We start from the raw sequence: 18,455 nt of genomic DNA on the forward strand, positions 1-18,455 counted from the left end.
TCGGTGGCGAGTTGCCGAGGCAACAGCTCTTCGCACCTTCAACCACCTTTTTCCACTCGCATACCTCCGCCTCCCTCACCTGCTCCGAGCAAGGATTCCTGCTTAGAGACCTTAATCCTTCTTAAGGCCCCTCACGTCTCCTCAGAGCCGCCGCACCTCCTCAGAGAGGTCCCGCATGTCCTGAGAGACTCTCAAGCCTCCTCAGAGAACCGCCCCCATCTCCTCAGCGCCCTCGACTTTTCACCATAGCACCCACTTCTCCTGAGCCCCTATGCCTCCTTAGAGCCTTCACTCCTCACAGGTCCCCATTCTTCCTCAATGACCCCATATCTCAGATCCCCCCACCTCCTCAGGAACCCACACATCTCTTGCAAATCCCCACTTCTCAGGTACCCCACTTTTCCCTTAAGCCACCCTTTCCTTCTCAGAAATCCCTGATTCTCAGATCCCCACCAACACCCACCATTCATCTCCAGAAGCCCTGAGTCCCAAACCCCTCCTCAGTCCCCTAATGGTCCCCTCAGTTTAAGCCCCATCAGATGTATCTCTAGGTCTCCCAGCCTAATGGTTCTTCCTCCTTGGAGTTTTCCACGAGGGGTGTAGAAATGTGAGGTGATGGTGGCTGAGTGATTTTCTCAGCTGCACAAATCAATTCTCCTTTCAAAATGACCTTGGGTTTATTCATTCTCTCCATCTACTGCAATCAGGTCCTAGAATACCCACTACTGAAGGATGCTTCCTGAGGGTCTCCTCTGAGGCGTACCCCGAGTAAGAGCGAATCTCTACAGGTCTTTGTTCCTAGCCATTAGAACTATGGCATCTGACAAGGATCGTCATGTGAGAGAAAGGGAACGGACTGGACATGAATCACTTCAAAGTCATTGGGACTTGCTGGAGCCTCTTTGCTCTGAGGGCAGATTCCAGATGCAGCCTCATAAAGGCTCTTCAGCCTCTCTGGGACCACTTCAGGGCAGAGCCCATCTTCCCATTGCTGATGGAGAAGAAACTCAAAACATCTGGTGTGATTGGATTGGAGGACTCCAAAAAAGGCAGCAGGGAATGGAAATGAGTGATGTGGGTCGAAAGCTCCCTGATTAAGGAAACCGAACACTGGGCCCCACTAAGAGGAAGTACTAGAACTTGTGGGGCCCATAGAGAGCTGTTGCCCTGGGCAAAAGTTCAGCCCTGCACAGGAAACCTAAAAGTTTTGAGTAATTTTGGTGTGCTTCAGAGAACAGTGGTGGGGGCACAGGGCTGAAATCTTTAGGGACCAAAGCTTAAAGGGAGGAGAGATCTACAAGAGAGGGAAAAAAACAATGGGACAAGATGGCAAAGGAGACCAGAGGAGTGTGGGTTAGAACCTGGGGGAAGCTGATGTAAAAGCAAATGAAACAGAGCTGACTTTGGGAGGCCTTCAAGGGCCCCACCCCATAGGAAATGGCTTTGGCACCCAAATTTGTCTGTCCAATAGGCCTGGAGCTCCACAGAGGCAAGGACTGCATCTTTCATGGTCCTGCGCCCAGACCCATGGTGGACAGGGCTCACTTGGGTCACCATCTCTGGAGATTCTGGCCTCAGGTCCTAGAAGTCCTGCTGCCGATCTTGGACCCTGAAGTACCCAGCAACCCAGTTTATTCTTGCCTACACAGAGCTGTCTTAGGGCAGGGGGAGTTTTTCCCAAGGGAAACCTAGCCTCATATAATGTTGAAGGACTTAAGATGTTTTTGATTCTTCCACGACATGTGCTTTAGTGGTTGAAGAATCTGGCCCCTAATGGGAAGCCTGGGTCCACATTCTAGCCATTATGTAGCATGTGAACCTTAAGTAGAGCTATAACTCTGTCTTCTCCCTGGTGAAGTGGAAGAATCCAGATTCTGGTCTACACTGTACCTGCAGGGTGGATCTCTGAGCATCTGAGAGGGGGCTCCTCATGGCATGTCTGAAGCCTTGGGGGGCTGCGAGGTGAGGTGAGGAAAATCAGACTAGGGTGGTAACCAAATCTGGACATTGTGGGGATCGAAAACTCTTTCCCCGGGGGCGTCTCTAGTCCCTTGATTCATCTCTGTGACCTTTGGAAGCTGTGTAACCACAGGCCAGGTGGCAACCTCTCTGAGTCGTAGTTCTCATGTGAAAATAAGTGTGCCTCTGCACAAGATGCAAGTAATGATTAAATAATGTACCTACAGTGCTTATCAGTGTGCCAGGCACATCCGAGGAGCTTGAGAAATGGCAGCTCTCAAATCCTACTTCCTGCTCCACAGGCTCCACTTCCTTTGGCCTGTAGGTATGGATGAATCTAGGTGTAGGGGTAGACCTACACCTAGTTATTAACGGCTGACAATTAATAACCTGGACCCAGGTGAGAGGGCAGGCAGGAGAAAGACGGCTCACACAGGTCAGAGACCACTGTGGGCTCCAGAGGACAGAGACAGATAGGGGTGGTGAGTTAGAGGCAGGGGAACACACAGAATGGATGCAAGACCTCCAAAAGGAGAGATGGAGAGGCTCAGTCAGATCAAGCCACTTTTGATCTCAAGGTTGTGAGGTCGAGTCCCGTGTTGTGTATAGGATTTAAAGGGAAAGAGAGAGAGAGAAAAACAGCCATGCAGTGATCAAAGAGGAAAGAGAACAGGGCTGAAAAGATCCTAGCATAGCCTGAGCTGAGCTGGACAATTCTGGGACACAGGGACAGATGGACTATCTGACTTGATGACAGAAAATGCTCTGGAGACCTCAGTGGAAAGAAAGGTTTACTCCTTGTATCATGCTCTCCCCACAGACCCCCCTCAATTCTAATTGGGACAGGCAAGACCCCAGAAGCTCCAAGAGGCCACAAATCTTTTCCTAGCTCATGCTCAGCACCCCTCAGTCCATGCCCCTAAAGAATCAGCTTCGGGCAGATGGTGCATCCCTGGGCGAGCCTCATTACCCTGTCGCACTGGGCAAAGTGGCCTGAGACAGCCCTCCTCTCCCCGGTCTAACACCCACACCGCCACGGACAAGGAAGTGGTCCACAGAGTTTACCAGGGATGGGCAGTAAAACCAGAAAATGTCAGTTAAAAAACCCCATGGCATGAGATGATTGAAGAACAGATTCCTGAACCCCCTCTGACTGTCTCCTGCGCATTCCAAGATGACCCCACGCCCTGAGGCCCTACGTCAGGCAGAGCCATGAGCCCAGGGAAGGCTGGCAGGGGAGCTGTGCCAGGCGGACTGAGGGTCTGTCCTGCAGCTCAGGTCGAGCCCGGTGCATTTACAAGCAGACGGGGGGCTCTAATAGGGCATTTGCCTCAGCGCACTGAAGTCCCAGGCTGGCTACAGGGTGGAGTCCATCAGGGGGTGGCCGTTCTCTGGAAGCATGATGCGCGTGCTGGCCCCTGTTCGGGTAGAGGGAGCATAGCGGGCAGACTCGTGGGGCGACCGGCGAAGGCACAGACAGCAGAGGAGGCGGCGGAAGGTGCGACGCATCTCAGCGTCTCGGCATGAGTACACCACAGCGTTGACCAGTGAGTTGGCCTCTGCCAAGAGTAGGAAATACTTCTCCACGGCCAGAACGTTGCAGGACTTGCAGCCTAGACCATCCAGGAGCAGCACCACCTGGCCTGGTGTCCAGCAGACCACGAATGCTCCTGCAGGATGGGGCCCAAGGTGAGTGGGGCTGGTTCTGGGGGCCCAGCACCCCCAGCTCTGAGCTCAGGGCTGGAGTGTCAGGCCCAAACTTGCAGGGCCTGACACCCTTGTCTGATGTGTCTGCCAGAAAGGGATACCTTTCCTAACAGGTACACTAGACAGGGCGCTGGACCCTTCTACATGGAGATTTGTTCTATGGGGGAAAGGAGGTCACTGTGGGACAGGCCAGTTACTTGGGGGGGGAAGAGGGGCTCATAGGGAAGACTCACTCCTTGTTCTTGGTGGGGTAGGGAGTGTATCCACATGGGATATACCTTGCTGCCTCCCCGACTCAGACCCCTCTCCAGCCGGACTGACCTCATCACTCCCGGCTAAGAACTCTGGAGGGCTTCCCACAGAACTCAAAACAAAATCTGACTCTTGCCTGTGCCCTTCGAGGCGGTGCTGACCTTCTCTCCTGCTTCTCTCCAGCCACACGGGCCTCCTCTCCTCTTTGGAGGCACTGGCCCGGTCCTGCAGGGCTCTCACCTTCTGTTCCCTCTGCCTGGAACTCTTCCCTTCCCCAGCATTCAGGTCTCTGCTCAGATGTCACCTCCTTGGAGAACATTCCCCACCCAAATGATCCCCTCCCGTGTCTCATGGGAGTTGGGGTGGGGAGGGGGAGGGCAGCAGGGTTCTGGCAACCCTGGGCCAGCGGAAGGGCCCTCACTCACCCAGGATAATGACAACGGTCTTGACTAGGCTGAGTGTGGTCTCTCGGTAGCGGGGGTGGCAGCTGACGTGCTCTGCCATACGCTGCACCCTCCGCCTCACGTAGAAGAAAATGCGGGTATAGACAGCCACCATGAGCAGGAAGACAAGCAGGCTGGACAGTGCCCAGACAGCCAGGTAGGAGCGGCTGAGCAGAGGGGCCATGCGTGAGCAGCGGTCCAGGGCGCAGAGGCAGTGCCATGAGTGGGCGGGCAGCAGCCCCAGGCCCAGCGCGGCCACCCACACCCCCACGATGAGCAGGACAACACGGCCGCGGGGCAGGCGGCTGTGCAGCTGCACGGCCATCACGCTGCGGTGCCGCTCCACGGCGATGGCTAGCAGTGTGGCCACCGAGGCAGTTAGGCTTGTGTCCAGCAGGCCCTGCCGCACGAACCAGCCCTCCAGCGAGAGCCTGGCGGTGCGAGGGCCCGTGTGAAACATGAGGAAGAGGTAGGCCACGCCTGCAAAGAGGTCAGCTGCGGCCAGGTTGCCGAGCAGGTAGTAAATGGGCTGGTGGAAGCGGCGATTGGAGGCGATAGCTGCGATCACCAGCAAGTTAGTCAGGAGCACCAGCACGCTGACAGTCAGCCCCAGGGCCACCACAACCACATCTTTGGGCCGCCAGTGGGAGCTGAGCTCCTTGCCACTGTTGTTGTAGAAAAAGCCGATGGTCTCATTGTAGTAGCACCGGCCCATGGTGGCCATCTGGGGGCACAGAGGGAGAGGTCAATGCAGGTGGCATTTGTTGGAAGGGCACAGGAAGGAGCAGCAGCCAGAGGGGAGGGTCAGGACAGGAAGGGCAAGGGTCTCAAACTCAGATGCCTCAGGGTAAAGCGGTGCTGGTGAATGATGTGGGAAACAAAGGCAGAAGAAAAATTATTAAATTTCCTTATTATCAATAGCCCACTGACAAGTTTTCGAAACAAGCAGAGTGACATTCTTCTAGGGACTCAACTGCCTTGATGTTAATACTTTGCTAAGGGCAAAAGGCAATCCTGGCCCAATCACCATCCCCCCCACCTCAACATCCTGTAAGTCTGCTTTAACATAAAAAATTCCTTTGGAAATTTCCTTTATCTCTCAACTCCCCAAGATACATGGTGGCAATCATCTTCCAAGCATATGGCCCACCAGTAGACATTGGAAGGGTCCCATGACTCAGGTTTTACTAGATGGTAATAAATGACCTTTTCTCAACAAGAGCTAGCCCTCTCAAGGTCTTGGGAACCTTGCTTCCAGAATTCCTTAGAGACTTAGGCTATCCCTAACCCCCTCCCAACTTGAGAGTATATAATGGGCCACTTATCCTCAAGACCCCAGCGCAGCTCTTTCTGCCCATGGGTCCTGTCCCAAGCTTTAATAAAACCACCTTTTGTACCAAAGATGTCTCAAGAATTCCTTCTTGGTCATCCTTCTTTCCTACATCAGGGACCAGATCCACCAGAGCGGACAGCGATGCTGCCCCAGAAGTTGGGCAGCGGGTTTGGGCGCGAGAGCTCCCGAAGCGGGCGGGGCATCTGGGCATTACGAGTGGGACAGAGGACCCTGGCGGCCTCCCAGACAAAGGGGGCGGTCAGGGAGGCGGTGGCCCGCCGGGCCTCCAGGCGCCCCTAGGCTGGCTGGAGGAGGAGCTGGGGCAGAGGGGAGGAGGGGGCGGTGCCCAGGCCCCATAGGCACGTGCCGCTCCCTCCCCGGGACCCGCGCCCACCCACCACCTTCAGTACCCGCCTCACCTGGGCCGCCTGTCACGCCGCAGACCCGACGGCCTCCCAGAGGGTCGGGGTAGGCCCCAGACCCATAGCCTGGAGTCCACCGCAGGAACGGAGGAGCGTCCGGGTGCGCTGGGCGCGGGCAGCAGAGAGAGCACGGGAGGCGGGGTCCCGCCCCTGCCCCTGCCTGGGCGCGGCGCCCCGCCCCCGCCACCTAGGGGAGCCCCGCCCCGTCTCCGCCACCTGGGGGAGCCCAGCCCCCGCAGCCGCGGTAAGGACAAGGTCTCCCGGAACCGCAGCCCCCCCCTCATTTCCTCCCGGCCTCTCAGTCGCCCCTCTCCACTTCCGGCGCGGGACCCCCGCCCCCGTCCTCGCCCACCTCACACGCACGCAGTTTCGAGCCTTCCGGGGGCTGAGTCACTCACTGCACCAGAATTCCCGCGGTGACCTCGGACAGCCTGGGCGAAGCTCCGGGTGGTCTCAGGGTCCGCGCCCCCGCCCGGCCCCACCCCTCCCGCTCCCTGGCATCCAATCCGTCGCCGAGTTCCAAGCCACGCCCTGATCCGACTGGGCCCCCACCGCCGGGACCCCCGCCCCGCCTCCGCCTCTCCAGCACTGAGATGCCCCGCGCTGCGGCCTGCGGTGCCCCTCGGACCTCTCCTGCCCCAGCTGACCCTCGAGCCGCACTTAAGTTTCTCGAAATCCCGCCCCCGCGCCCTCCGTCCCCGGCCCGGGTCCCGCAGCCCCCTGCCCGGCCCCGGCTTGTGCCGGCCCTGGGCTCCCACGGCCCAGAGCACACAGCTCCATTGTCCCGGTTATCTGCACTTTGTTATATTTGTTTGATTATGCAGGCCCGGATCGGGGACTGGAGCTCCGGGAGGGCCGGGCGGGTGTGCCTCAGCCTGGTGTCCTGGCCCAGCCAGTACTACCTGTAGGTGCTCAAGGATGTTTGGGAATGAAAGGGGGCCTTGGTTCCTCTGGTGGGTTAAACGGTGTCAAAGGGTGCGGCCCTCACCTATCTCTCCCATCAGCCTCGCCTGGCAAAGAAAGACACTCAAGGGTATAAGGGACCCAGTTTATTCCCAGGTCATCAGACCCCGGGTACCACCAGGATGTCGAGTCCGGGCTGCCCACACCTTCCAAAAGCTGGTCACCGGAGGTCAGCTAAGGAAGTAGGCAGAAGTGGGGGACTGGCCACATCCAAAGTAGCAAAAGGCAGCCCTGTTCAGGAGTCAGACACTACAGTGGACACCAAGGATCCCAGGACTTGTATTGACCCTGAGTACTGACCCCAACTCACCTCTGAACCTGAGTGGCCCTAATGGGCAGTGACCTGTGTCTAGTCGGGGGAATCCTGGTATATTGTCCCAACAAGGATTTTAGTCTCCCAGGCCATGTAGTCTTTCCTTACAGAAACTCTCCAGATTCCACCCCCACCCCCGCAACACTGAACACCCTCTCAGTCCTTTACTCCTCAGTCAGAATGCTGGGATGGTCAGAGATGGTCCTCGACTTCCTCAGGTTGGGGGTCTGGACAACAGGTGGCCTTGGGCACAGCTTCATTGTGTAGCTTGGACAGGAGCCGGGCTGTCTCCTGGGTGATCTCAAAATGCTTGGGCAGTGGTGTGCGGCGCAGAGGGCTGCCCTCAGGCGAGGAGGTGAGAGGACCAGGTCCCCGCCTCCGCAAACTCCCTCGGGTCACTGATGCAACAGGGGTCTCTTCGCTCAATTTGGAAGCTACCTGGGCCAAGCTGGACAGCTGGTGGGTGACAGGCCGCACGCCGCCCCGGGGATATTTCACTGGCTGACGGCTGAAGTGACCACGGGATTGTGTCCCCAGCAGTGAGTCCTCTGGACCTTGGCTGGACACTGCAGGATGGCATGGTCATTGTTGAGGACCCCTAAGTCCTCTGGATATCTCCTGGGAGTCATCTCTCAGCCAGCCACCCCAGGCAAGAACACCCCTACAACTCCTGGGCTGCCCCCCAACATACTTACCTTCCCCTCCCTCCTCTCTGGTGTCCTCAACCATGTCTCTCTGGTCACTTTGTGGAGTTGGAATCTGTAGGAACAAACCCAAGACCAAAACCCCAACAATAAAATCCCAGTTTTTTGAGATTCTTGGAAAGCTGAGGGTTTGTTCCTGGATATGTAAAAGGTCTTTGGCAGTTTTGGTATCTGGGGTAACAATGCCCTTTATAGTAATCCTGCTTATCCCCTTATGAAGAGCAGTATTACTAATCTCAGCTATGGGCTTCATGTGGGAAGGAACACCCTCGCTCAGCAGCCAGCCAGCCCAGGGAGTGACTTAGCCATGTCCGCATGAGTAGCAGGTCACCTACCTGTCTCCGCCCTACTCTGCTCAGCAACTCTGCACACCTGCTTTTCAATGTATCTGTATATCCTTCATTTGATCCTTTAGCTAAATGCTAACAGCAGCTGGAGTTCTTTCTACATGTCCTGAGCACTTTTTGAGCCATTCCATGGCTCCGAGACCCAGCACTCACTGACAGCCCCTTTGCCAGCTCTGGGCCACCGTGCGGGGGAGGTGCAGGCTCTCCGGAATGTTGTGTGTAGCAGGATCTGAGGGACAGGGAAGCCACCAGTAGGAGTCTCATCTGTAAATGGTTTTCACTAACAGTATCTACCTCTCAGGGCTGTGGTAATGATAATAGGAGGCCTATAAAATGCCCATACATAGTAGGTGCGTGGTGCATGGCATTCCACAGACCCCTCTTTGGCCTCACTTTCTACCACCTTCTCTTCACTAATTCATTACAGCTTGGGGCTGCACCTTAAACACATCAGGCATGCTCTCACCTCAGGGCCTTTGCACTGACTATTCCCTTCGGAAATCCCCTTCCCCAGATCTCCACCTGGCTCAATCCTCCCCCACATCTTTCCAGTCTTTGCTCAAATCTACCTTTTCCAGGAGACCTGGCCACAGCATCCTATTTACTGCTACACACTGCTCTCCACCTCTCCTTGGTGCCCCTCCATGTCTCTTACCTTGCACTACCCTTTCTTTTCTTCTCCATAGTACTTGTCACCTTGTAATGTCCTACGAACTGACATTATACCATATTTCTTATTTGTTGTTGGTTTCTTTCCCAGTAGAATGCAGTCACCAAAAGGATGGGGTCTCTGAATAATTTACTCACTGCTGTATTTGTAATGCCTGCTACAACAGTGCTTGGTACATAGAATATGTTCAAGAAATATTCTGTTGCAGGAATAAATGATCACCTATGTTAGTAACTCTGCAGAGCTGTACCCTGTCATTCCTTCATTATTATTTCCATTGTTATCACCTACCACTCCATTCCTCACTTTTAGGGAGAGAGGGAATGAAAGAGGAAAGTTTAAAGGCAAAGTGATGGAAGGAAGATGGGAGAGAGAGAAGATTAAATGGAAAGAAGGCCCTCCCCATGTCTATGGGCCCAGTGGGTTCCTACCTCAGGAGGTGTGGCCTCAGGATGCTTCTCCAAGGTACCGTGGGGCTCAGGGTCTGGGTCGGGGTCTGATGCTAGGACTGGGGGCAGGGGATCTGGAGCAAGGTCAGAGGGTGGTGGCTGGGGGTTGTTGTTTAGGAGAGGTCCGGGGGCTGGACTGGGGTCTTGGGGCAGGGGCTCAGTGGCCATGGGGAGGTCGTCCATCCCAAAGATTTGCTCGTAGTATACAATGAGGAACTCAATGAGCTGGGCCTGGTGCCCAGAGTCTAGTAGGCAGGTGACAGGGCCGGCACCAGCTGTCCTGGGACCATCCGGTGGCCGCAGCAATGTTGGGCCAAACACAATGCCCAGGTTGTTGGCAGACATCTTGTTTTCCTCAAACTGTGCAGCCACCCTGGGGATGGTATGAGGAAAAAGATCAGAGCACAGAATATGTGGTCACTGGCTGTCAGAGAGGAGCCGTAGGCCAGGCTCATGGCAACCCGCCCCAGTCATGGCTAAGTGTCCCAGTCATTGTTTGAGACCAGCAGCTACCTGCCTGGCAGTGGAGTTTGGGGTCAGCACCCAAAGTCTAGAGTCACATATTAAAATACAGAGCTCAGAAAACACATGCAAAGATCAGAAGTCAGCATCAGGGATCAGTCCCAGAGGTCAGTAGTTATGTCCACGGACGGGGTCACAGATCCGTGCCTTGGGTCAGAAGTCACATTTCAAGGTCGGGGACAGTGCACACCTGAAGAGATGGGCCACCAGGTGCCGCAGGGTGCTGTAGTTAGAGTCAGGCAGCTGCACCAAGAGGGTCTTCAGCGAGCGGATTACCTCAGGGCTGGGGCTGGGGGTCCCAGGGTCGTGCCCCGGGTCTGCATGCAGGGTCTTAGCCAGAGAGATGAAGGCGTCGTAGAGGTGGAAGGGGACCACGGGGGCAGTGAGCTGGGGGTGGAATGGCGGGAGGGACATGGGTGTGGGTGGGCTGCAGAGGGTCCTCAGCCTAAGCCCGCCCAGCCCCTCCCCCCGAGCCGCTGAGTACCCACCTCCTGGAGGAATCTCTTGAGAACACTCGAGACATCATGAGGCGAGTTTCCTGACATGTCCACCAATGCTCGACCATTCTCAAAAGCCTGGCACAGCCGCTCCACGCGGACCCGGGACCCACTGACCCGGTAAATGCCCTGTAGGGCAGGGGTAGGAGACAAACATCCGGCTTACCAACTGGCCGTCAGGAGTGCTGGGTCACTACTGGAGGTGGTCAAGAATCAGGGCAGCACCTGCACACCCAGGGCACGCTGTTCTATCTCGGTTGTGCACCTGGTGATCACAAAGGGCACCTCCTCCGGGAAGTCCCTGGGCAGCTGCAGGAAGTCAACCCCAAAGAGGGGGGTCCGGGCTGGGAGCCGCCTATGTCCACAGAGGATCAGTAGAGTCTCCAGGCAGCGCTTGTGGCAGGTCAGAAAGCACTGAAGGGAATGTCACAGGGTTGGGAGGTCAGCAGGGATCAGCAGGAGCAGGGAGGTCATAGGGATCCTCTGGGGAGTGGGGGAGACTCATAGGACATCCTTATATCAGGGCATGTCCTAATGGCAGAAGGGGCATAGGGATTTCAGGTCAGGGAAGTGCCTGGGGTCAGGGAGGTCCACTGGGGTCAGAAGAGGTCATTGGTTGATGGGCCCAGGCCACACCTCCTCGCACTCGGTCCCGCTGACCATGAAGGCGTCACACTCGCGGCACTTGGCTGGGCCCCGGAGCCGCCGCAGCCGGTGGGTCTGGGCCGCATTGGACAGCGTCCACTTCCTGAAGGGGCTTCCTAGGCCATTCTCCAGCCCATCTACCAGGTCTGCGGGGACACAGGGTCAGGGGTGTCTGGTCCACCGCCCACCCCTCACCACACCCGATTTGCTTCCAGCCTTACCAGGGTCTCGCTCTTCAAAGTCATCTGAGGACTCGGTGCCTATGGATGAGAACTTCACCAACCGCCTTGTGCCAGAGCCTAGAGTCAGAGGGTCACAGAGGTCGGGGGTCACAGGGGTCGTGGGGAAGCTCCAGGGCTAAGGAGATATTCCTGGTTTTTAGGCTTTCCAGAACCACCCACAGATGCCCTTGGGGAAAGGGTCAGAGGTCAGGAGGAAAGTCAGGTCAGTGACGGGGGATGGAGAACAGGTCAGCAATCTGGGGGGTGGTTCAGAAGCTGGCTCAAGAGAATGGATCAGAGGGTGAGGAAAATAGGTCAGGGATGCAGGTAAGTCAAAGGTCAACTGAAAGGTTAGAGATGGAAAGTCAGAGTCTGGTCGGGGACTGGGGACTGGAGGAGGGTTAGGGCCAGCTCCTAGCCCCACCTGGGCTGGAAGTGGGAGAGTCCAGGGACCGGGACTCGCTGCCACCACCCACACTGTCCGCATCACCACCGGGAGTTGGGCCTGGAGTTCCTAGGACGGAATAGGTCAATTAGGATGGACCCCTGCCCCGGCACCACTCGTGCCTCCCTCTCACTGTGCTCACCCTGCCAGCCTGTGCCTGCATCCTCCCAGGGGCCTGCCTCCGAGGCACTTTCATCCAGCCGTGGTGGTGGGGGGCAGGAGAGCTTCTTTCTTGCGTCCAGAGGAGAGCTGAAAGGAGAGGTTTGAGGGCTCTGGTGACCAGGAAACTGCCCTGGGATGACAACACCTGTGCATTGCGTCTAGGAGGACCCAACTCGAAGCACTTGTGTCTGGAAGCCTTGACACCAGTGAGCACCCAGTTCAGTGACCCTAAAGTTCAGCCTCTCCCAGAACTGGAATACCCACCCCCAAAAGCGCTTTGGCAACCAAATCCAAGAAATGAGGCTTTGAGTTTTCTGACCCCCAAGTACTCAACCTGTGGTGCCAACAGCCTGCAACTGTCTCTGGGGCTCATTCCTGACCCTGTTCCCCGAGGGAGGCCCACCTGTGCGCAGCGGGCACGAACTCCTGGAAGGAGAAAGCCGGCGGAGGGGGTGGCGGGGCCTCGGGCTGCAGCACCCTCACGAACTCCTGGTAGCGCTGGCCGGGCTCGAAGGGCTCGCAGCACTCGGCCAGGGCGGAGAAGGCGCGGGGTCCCCGCTCTGCCTGCGCCCCTCGGAGCCTGAACAGTCCCAGGGTCACCTGCAGCAGGGCGGGGCGGGGGTGGGGGGAGCCGGGCAGGGGAGGGAAGGACCAACTGCAGTCAGAGGGGCGGAGCCTGACCTTTAGAGTCGCCATTGCGGCCAGGGTTTGGGGGCGGGGCGAGCAATGAGTAGCAGCTGGGGGATCCTGGTCAGAGCCTGACCTGGAGGAGGGGGAAGAGGGAGACAGGACCCCATACGGGTGGCGCCGAGGCTGACGTGTGGTCAGGGACTGAGGGTGGAAACTGGCCGCCTAGGGAGAAGGAGTCCTAGGCCCTGGGGATGGGTTAGGGGCAGAGGGCCTTCAACTGGGGCCCAAGGAGAATGTGGGGTGGCAGTGGGAAAGGGTCTCACCCGCCTCAGCACTTCGTCCCCCTGCAGCACCAGCTTGCGCACGTGTGACACGATCCGCTGTTTGGCGGCCTCTAGGTCTTGCTGCCGCGCGTTGGCCTCGCGGACGCACATCTGGTACAGCGCCATGGCCTCCTGCACCTGGGAAGACCAGGCCAGGGCACATGTGGGACAGAGTGTGGGGCGGGGTGAGTTGCAGCTCTGGCCGGGTATGGGGCTAGGTCCCCACCTTGGCCTGGGCCTCCTCTCGAGATCGCCGCCGCCGCTCCTGCTGTTTGCTGGGCCCTGGGGAGGCCTGGGGTGCCGGGTCCTCGGGGGACGCCTGGGAGCGAACCCACAGGTCCTCGCTGCGCTGTACATACTGGAGCTGGGCCCTCCGCAGCGCCTGCACTGCATCATTCTGGGGCCGTGGGGGGTGGGGGCAGGGACAGAAGGGGACCCATCAGCACCTCTTCCTCTACTCTGTCAGCCCAGCAGGTGTGCACCCACCCACCCTGCCAAGGCCTCACCATCCGCTTCTGCTCTTTCGTCCACTGCTCCTTAAACTCTTTCCGCCACTTCTCAATCTCAGTTCGTTTCGCCGCCAGGGGCTGGCAAGGAGGACAGATGTGGGGGGACTGCCTCAGGGCCATGCCGGGTCTTTCTGCTCCCCTCTACCATGTGCCTTTCATCCTCTGGACCCTCTCGAGGGTCTGCACTCTCCCCCACCCTCCAGATCTCCACCTCATCCTTTCTAAAGCCTGGACCCAGAGATGCCAAAGCTCTCTTCCTGGGAACACTCAACGCTTTGCCCCATCCCCCCTCACCACCCCCCCAAACCCTGCAAAGGAACAGAAGCAGTTTTGCAATTGCACAGGAAGCCTGGTTTGAATCTCTGCTGGGTAACCTTGGGCAAGTTCCTCAGCATCCCTGGGCCTCAGCTTCCTCATCAGCAAAATGGCACTGATGCTAAGTGCCTTCCCCCTGGGGAGGTATGAATGGGATAGTTAGGGCAGCAAGGCCCCCTCACCTGGTAGTAATCTCTTTTCTGCTGGGCCACTGTTTCCATGGCCAGGGCTCCCAGGCTGAGGTCGTGTTCCAGAAACAGGGTGTAGATGTACTGCAGTGGCATGTGGTTCTGAGGGGGTGGGGGTGGGGGGAGGGTTGGCATTGGAGGATGCTGAGGATCTAGGGGGTCAGGGCTGGGGTTCTGGAGGGCTCAGACCCTGGGGCAGGGGTCTGGTCATGGCTACCTGCTGGTGGATTGACACCTTGCCAGCCTCGGCGATCTTCATGATGCTTTTGGCAAACTCCAGCTCTGGGGGGGAGACAGCAGGGGTCTGAGTTGGGCAGGATGTGGGCACTGCCTGGGGCCTGGGGTCGGGCAGAAGGGGCCCTCACCAAGGCTGGCTCTCTTCTCTGTCCAGGCCAACAGCTCCTTGGCATAGCGGCTCCAGGTCTTGGCATACTCCAGAGCTGCATCCACGCCGCCAGTGGTCCGAATGAGCCGCAAGTCCAGCTCCTCCCCTGGGGCAGGAGGTTGGACTTCTGACCTCTGAACCCTGACCTGTGGCAGCTTTCCCTGAGCCCCAAGACTGACCAGACCAGTGACCCCTATTCTACACCCTATGGCTCCCCAAAACAGCCCTTTATGATCTTGTCCAGTTGCAATTTTATACCTTTTCTCCACCGAGCCTGGGGCTCCCTGAGGGCAGGGGCTCAGCTCTGTTGTGTATACTGCCGTGTCCCTGGTGTGTGGAACAGGCAGGGGCTGATGACTAGCTGAAGGAAGGACTCCTTTCTGCCCCCACTTCCCCAACCTCAAAGTCCCCTACCTGTAAAGGGCGCCGGACCCTCCGTGGAGGGGCGACTCCAAAGGCTGGTTTCACTGGTCTGAGGGGGAGGGAGACAGCATTCAGGAGCAAGCGGGGGAGGGGCTTCAACCCCCTAGAGCCCCTCCCCCTGGAGACACCCTCCTCCCTGCCTCCTTGGTCCCACCCTTCACCTCATTGGCTGTGGGGGTCTTGTCAGACTCTGGGTCTCCTGAGAGCACGGGGTCTCCAGGCAGCATCTCAAGGGTCCTGGGAGGTAAGGGCGTCAGGATGCCACCCTCCACCCAGTGGGAATTGCCTAGGGGTTGTTGGGGGGCGCCCAGAGCAGTGTGAGTGATGGTCCTGGATTTCACCTCTGGGACATCTCTTGTATCTGGGAGGTCTGAGTGGTACTGCGGGGGGGCGGGGATTAAATGAGTTTGTTTTCTTTCCTTTTTTTTTCTAAATGGGACTTGAGTTTGAAAGGTCCCAGGTGAATCTGGGGTCCACAGAGTGAGATTATAAGGATCTCAAATGTTTTAAGTGGTCACAAGGATATATGGGGGTCCTAGAACCATTTTGGGAATTTCCAGTGGATTTGGGGGCTGAATTTTGGGATTTTCCAGGTGTTTTGCAAGGACTCATCTTAGACTTCTCTGGTTGTTAGGTAAGTGGATCCAGATGTTATAGGTTCCTAATGCACCTAAATGGTTAGGGATTTGGGGCTGGCCCAGGCTCAGACTCACACGTTCCCCAGGGAGATCTCGAGGTTATCCAGGCTCCGGAAGATGTCACTGTACCTCTTCCTGCTCTCTGGAGCCGGGGGTAGCCCTGGGGGAGGGGAGTGTCATACATGGGCCAATCAAAGCCTCCCTCCACCCACGGAGGCCCCGACACCATGGCTCTTAGCCAGCTGTTTGGAGGTTGGGAAGAGAGAGACAGAGAGTGTTCTGGACCTGTAGAGAGTCCGGGATGGGGGCTGATGTCAGAGTCAGGACTGAGGCAGTGTTGCCTGAGGTGAAGCCAACTCGGGGCAGGCAGATGGACTCAGGCACAACCCAGCACTGGGACAGCTGCTCGGAGGAACAGAGACACCCACACACACATGGGCCCAGAAGCAAAGAGACAAAACAGATGCCCCAGATGCAGCCACACTGTCCCTGGGGAGAGAGCCAGCTTGACAATGGAACCACATGGACCTCAGGCCAGACAGATGGAAATACACGTGGGAGAGATCGGCACAGAGCCTGTGGCACAAACGCATATGGGCAGAATGAAACCAGAGGAACATAAAGACCGAATGACACTAGACATGCACAGCAGAGACACAAAGACAGCCGGAAATACAAGTCAGACCTTGCCACACTTCTGCCACAGCCCCCCTTCTGTGGGCTCCAGATCAGCAATGCCCCCTCCCCTGATTATGGAGGAGCCGGGTGGAGATTCTGCCGCGTCGGCCTCTCCATCAGCGATCGTGACACCCTGCCCCCATCACAAATATCAGAAGCAGAAGCGGCCACTTCCCCTTCCTGGGCCCCCTCCCCCAGGCATCCGGGGTGAAGACTCCAAAGGGGGAGGGGGTCAGGGAATGATGTTCTGGGCCCCTCTCGGCTTGGGGGTCCCCACAGTGGAGGATGCTGGCGTCCCTCCCGTTTGGGACTCCTTTCCCCGTTCTCTGGACGGAAAGGGCAGGCGAGACCACTCAATTTAGGAAGTGGGGTACGGTTGGGGGAGGTCCCTCTCGCATCCCATATCCCGGACCGCCTACCCGGCTCTGCTGCGTCCATGGCCGGGCCCGAGGATCTCTCGGCGGGGTCCGGGACTGGGGCGGGATCTCGCGCCGGCGGGGCTCTGCCCCGATTTCCTGCCGCGGCCGCCGCCGCCGCCACCGCCACCGCCACCGCCACCCGGGTTCCGCGTAGCCCCGCCCAGCGGAGCGACGCCCCGCGACCGAACACGCCCCTGCTCAGCAGAGGCACCGCCCCCAGCTACACCTCCGCCGATTGGCCACGCCCCAGAGGCCCGGAAGCGCGTACCGCGCGCCCTGCACAGACAGGGGGAGATGCTGTGGGACCAGAGATTCCAGTGTGATCATCCCAGACCTGGACACCCCATGGCTCCATCCCCGCCAAATCTTTGCGCGGCTCTAAAGCCCCAGCACACTCATGTCCGGGGCGCCTATCCCTGTATCTTCTATCCTCCGCGACGTAGCGACTTCCCTGCCCAGGGGCTTCTTGCATCCTGAACCCATATTGGCTCCACTGGGTCCATGGTGCCCCCTGGTGGAGAGGCCTGATGGCAGGCCTTATTCCAGTGGGATCTTAAGTTCCCCCAGTGCTCTAGGGCAACCCCAGTGACTTTGGAAACTGGATCAGACTCTTGAAGCCCCTCATTACAGTACAGCCAGAAGTGCCCCTAGCACCTCTCTCAGGAACGGGGGTCACAGATCTCCACCCTGAGCACCCCAAGAATCATTCCCAGCAAACAAATCCCAAGTTCAGAGTTCTTGCCTCCCAGTTGGCTCAAATTATCTCAGGGATTCCAAGTGATCACAATAGTCCCTCTGCCTGGTGGGTTCCAGCACCCTTACATTTCCATACACCTTGGTCTGTGCTCACGGCCCATGTGATAATCACAGTCATTCACTGATGGTCCCTGCCCTTTTCCTGCTTTGGAACCCAGGGCTTTCCATGGGATACAGTCCTCCTGATAGGGAAGCTGGACAGGGACAGACTGCTGAGGATGACCAAGGAGTGAAGATGGGAAAGGGTGGTGAGCCCCTCAGGGTGAGGGGGTGAGGGTGGTGAGGCAGTTTGTCTTCAAGCCCGGGCCTGGATACCAGGCCTCATATTCTCACACGCAGCTTGTCCAAGTCATAAAAATGCATCCATACCCCTAGTGGAACTCCTAGTTTGAAATAAAGACAGATTTACTGGGTACCCGGTTAATCACTCGGTTAAGCATCCGCCTTCGGTTCAAGTCATGATCCCGGTGTCCTAGGATCGAGGCCCACTTCAGGCTCTCTCCTTCTCCCACCCATACTCCTACCCCTACCCATTATCTCTCTCTAAATAAATAAGTAAGTAAATAAATAGAAACAGGTTTATAACTTGACTTTCTAAAGTTCTTAGCTGTTGAGAAGGCAGGACATCTCCCACAGCCATGACTCTGCTTTCATGCTGCCTACTTCACAATTCCTGAGATGCAATGAGTGCGTGCCCTCTGAAAGGAAGGATGGTGTCGGTACAAGGGCGGAGCCGGGCTGCAAAGCTGGGCGGACAGATGATGAATGGTGCCCTCCGGGCAAACGTGACCAGAGGTAGTAGCATCTGCAACAATTTGAACTGAACTTCCTCACATCTAACACACGTGAGAGGAAGGAGTGCTGTTATTTCACATATTACTGAAGAGAAGAAAATGCCACTGATCCTAAAACTTTCCACCAGTGCCTAAGAGAAGAGAAGATGAAGCTGAAACACCACAGATGTAGGGAGGCGCTTGTCAAATTAGGAAATATCACAACCCTCTGGGGTTGGAGCTCAGCCCATCTAAGCACTGAATATCCGGACGGCAGGGGTTGTTGTTAATGACCTCGTGGCTCCCAGGGAGGGGGCCAGGACCGCAACCCCTCCAGTAGTGCAGACACAGGTGGAGGCAGGGC

At 57.3% G+C, this 18,455-nt stretch overlaps 2 protein-coding genes across 6 annotated transcripts; both read right to left on the reverse strand.

The window, feature by feature from the left end:
* Positions 1–2,736: 2,736 nt before the first annotated feature.
* Positions 2,737–5,635, reverse strand: LOC111144147 (lysophosphatidic acid receptor 2). Its single transcript, XM_022498311.1, has 2 exons — positions 4,344–5,635; positions 2,737–3,629 (listed from the first exon to the last, which is right to left on the reverse strand). The coding sequence occupies exons 1-2, from the start codon at positions 5,083–5,085 to the stop codon at positions 3,316–3,318; spliced, it is 1,056 nt and encodes a 351-aa protein (XP_022354019.1). The 5' UTR covers positions 5,086–5,635; the 3' UTR covers positions 2,737–3,315.
* Positions 5,636–7,150: 1,515 nt separating this feature from the next.
* On the reverse strand, positions 7,151–16,681 carry LOC111144131 (GEM interacting protein). Of its 5 annotated transcripts, XM_022498286.1 has the most exons (21): positions 16,563–16,679; positions 15,541–15,625; positions 14,989–15,064; positions 14,819–14,876; positions 14,385–14,510; positions 14,237–14,301; positions 14,014–14,121; positions 13,514–13,594; positions 13,234–13,404; positions 13,008–13,145; positions 12,458–12,654; positions 12,035–12,141; positions 11,872–11,961; positions 11,448–11,525; positions 11,218–11,372; positions 10,807–10,995; positions 10,573–10,710; positions 10,275–10,471; positions 9,545–9,935; positions 8,088–8,151; positions 7,151–7,958 (listed from the first exon to the last, which is right to left on the reverse strand). In XM_022498286.1, the coding sequence occupies exons 1-21, from the start codon at positions 16,579–16,581 to the stop codon at positions 7,585–7,587; spliced, it is 2,907 nt and encodes a 968-aa protein (XP_022353994.1). In that variant the 5' UTR covers positions 16,582–16,679; the 3' UTR covers positions 7,151–7,584. The 5 variants fall into 5 exon arrangements, with proteins under 5 accessions (XP_022353994.1, XP_022353996.1, XP_022353995.1 ...); XM_022498288.1 differs by lacking the exon at positions 11,448–11,525 and having other exon boundaries at positions 11,872–11,952; positions 16,563–16,681; XM_022498287.1 differs by lacking the exon at positions 11,448–11,525 and having other exon boundaries at positions 16,563–16,680.
* Between the last annotated feature and the right edge of the window lie 1,774 nt (positions 16,682–18,455).

Source organism: Enhydra lutris, unplaced genomic scaffold, assembly GCF_002288905.1.
Source record: "Enhydra lutris kenyoni isolate GAN:26980312 unplaced genomic scaffold, ASM228890v2 scaffoldscaffold10, whole genome shotgun sequence".
NCBI classification, from domain to species: Eukaryota; Metazoa; Chordata; class Mammalia; order Carnivora; family Mustelidae; genus Enhydra; species Enhydra lutris.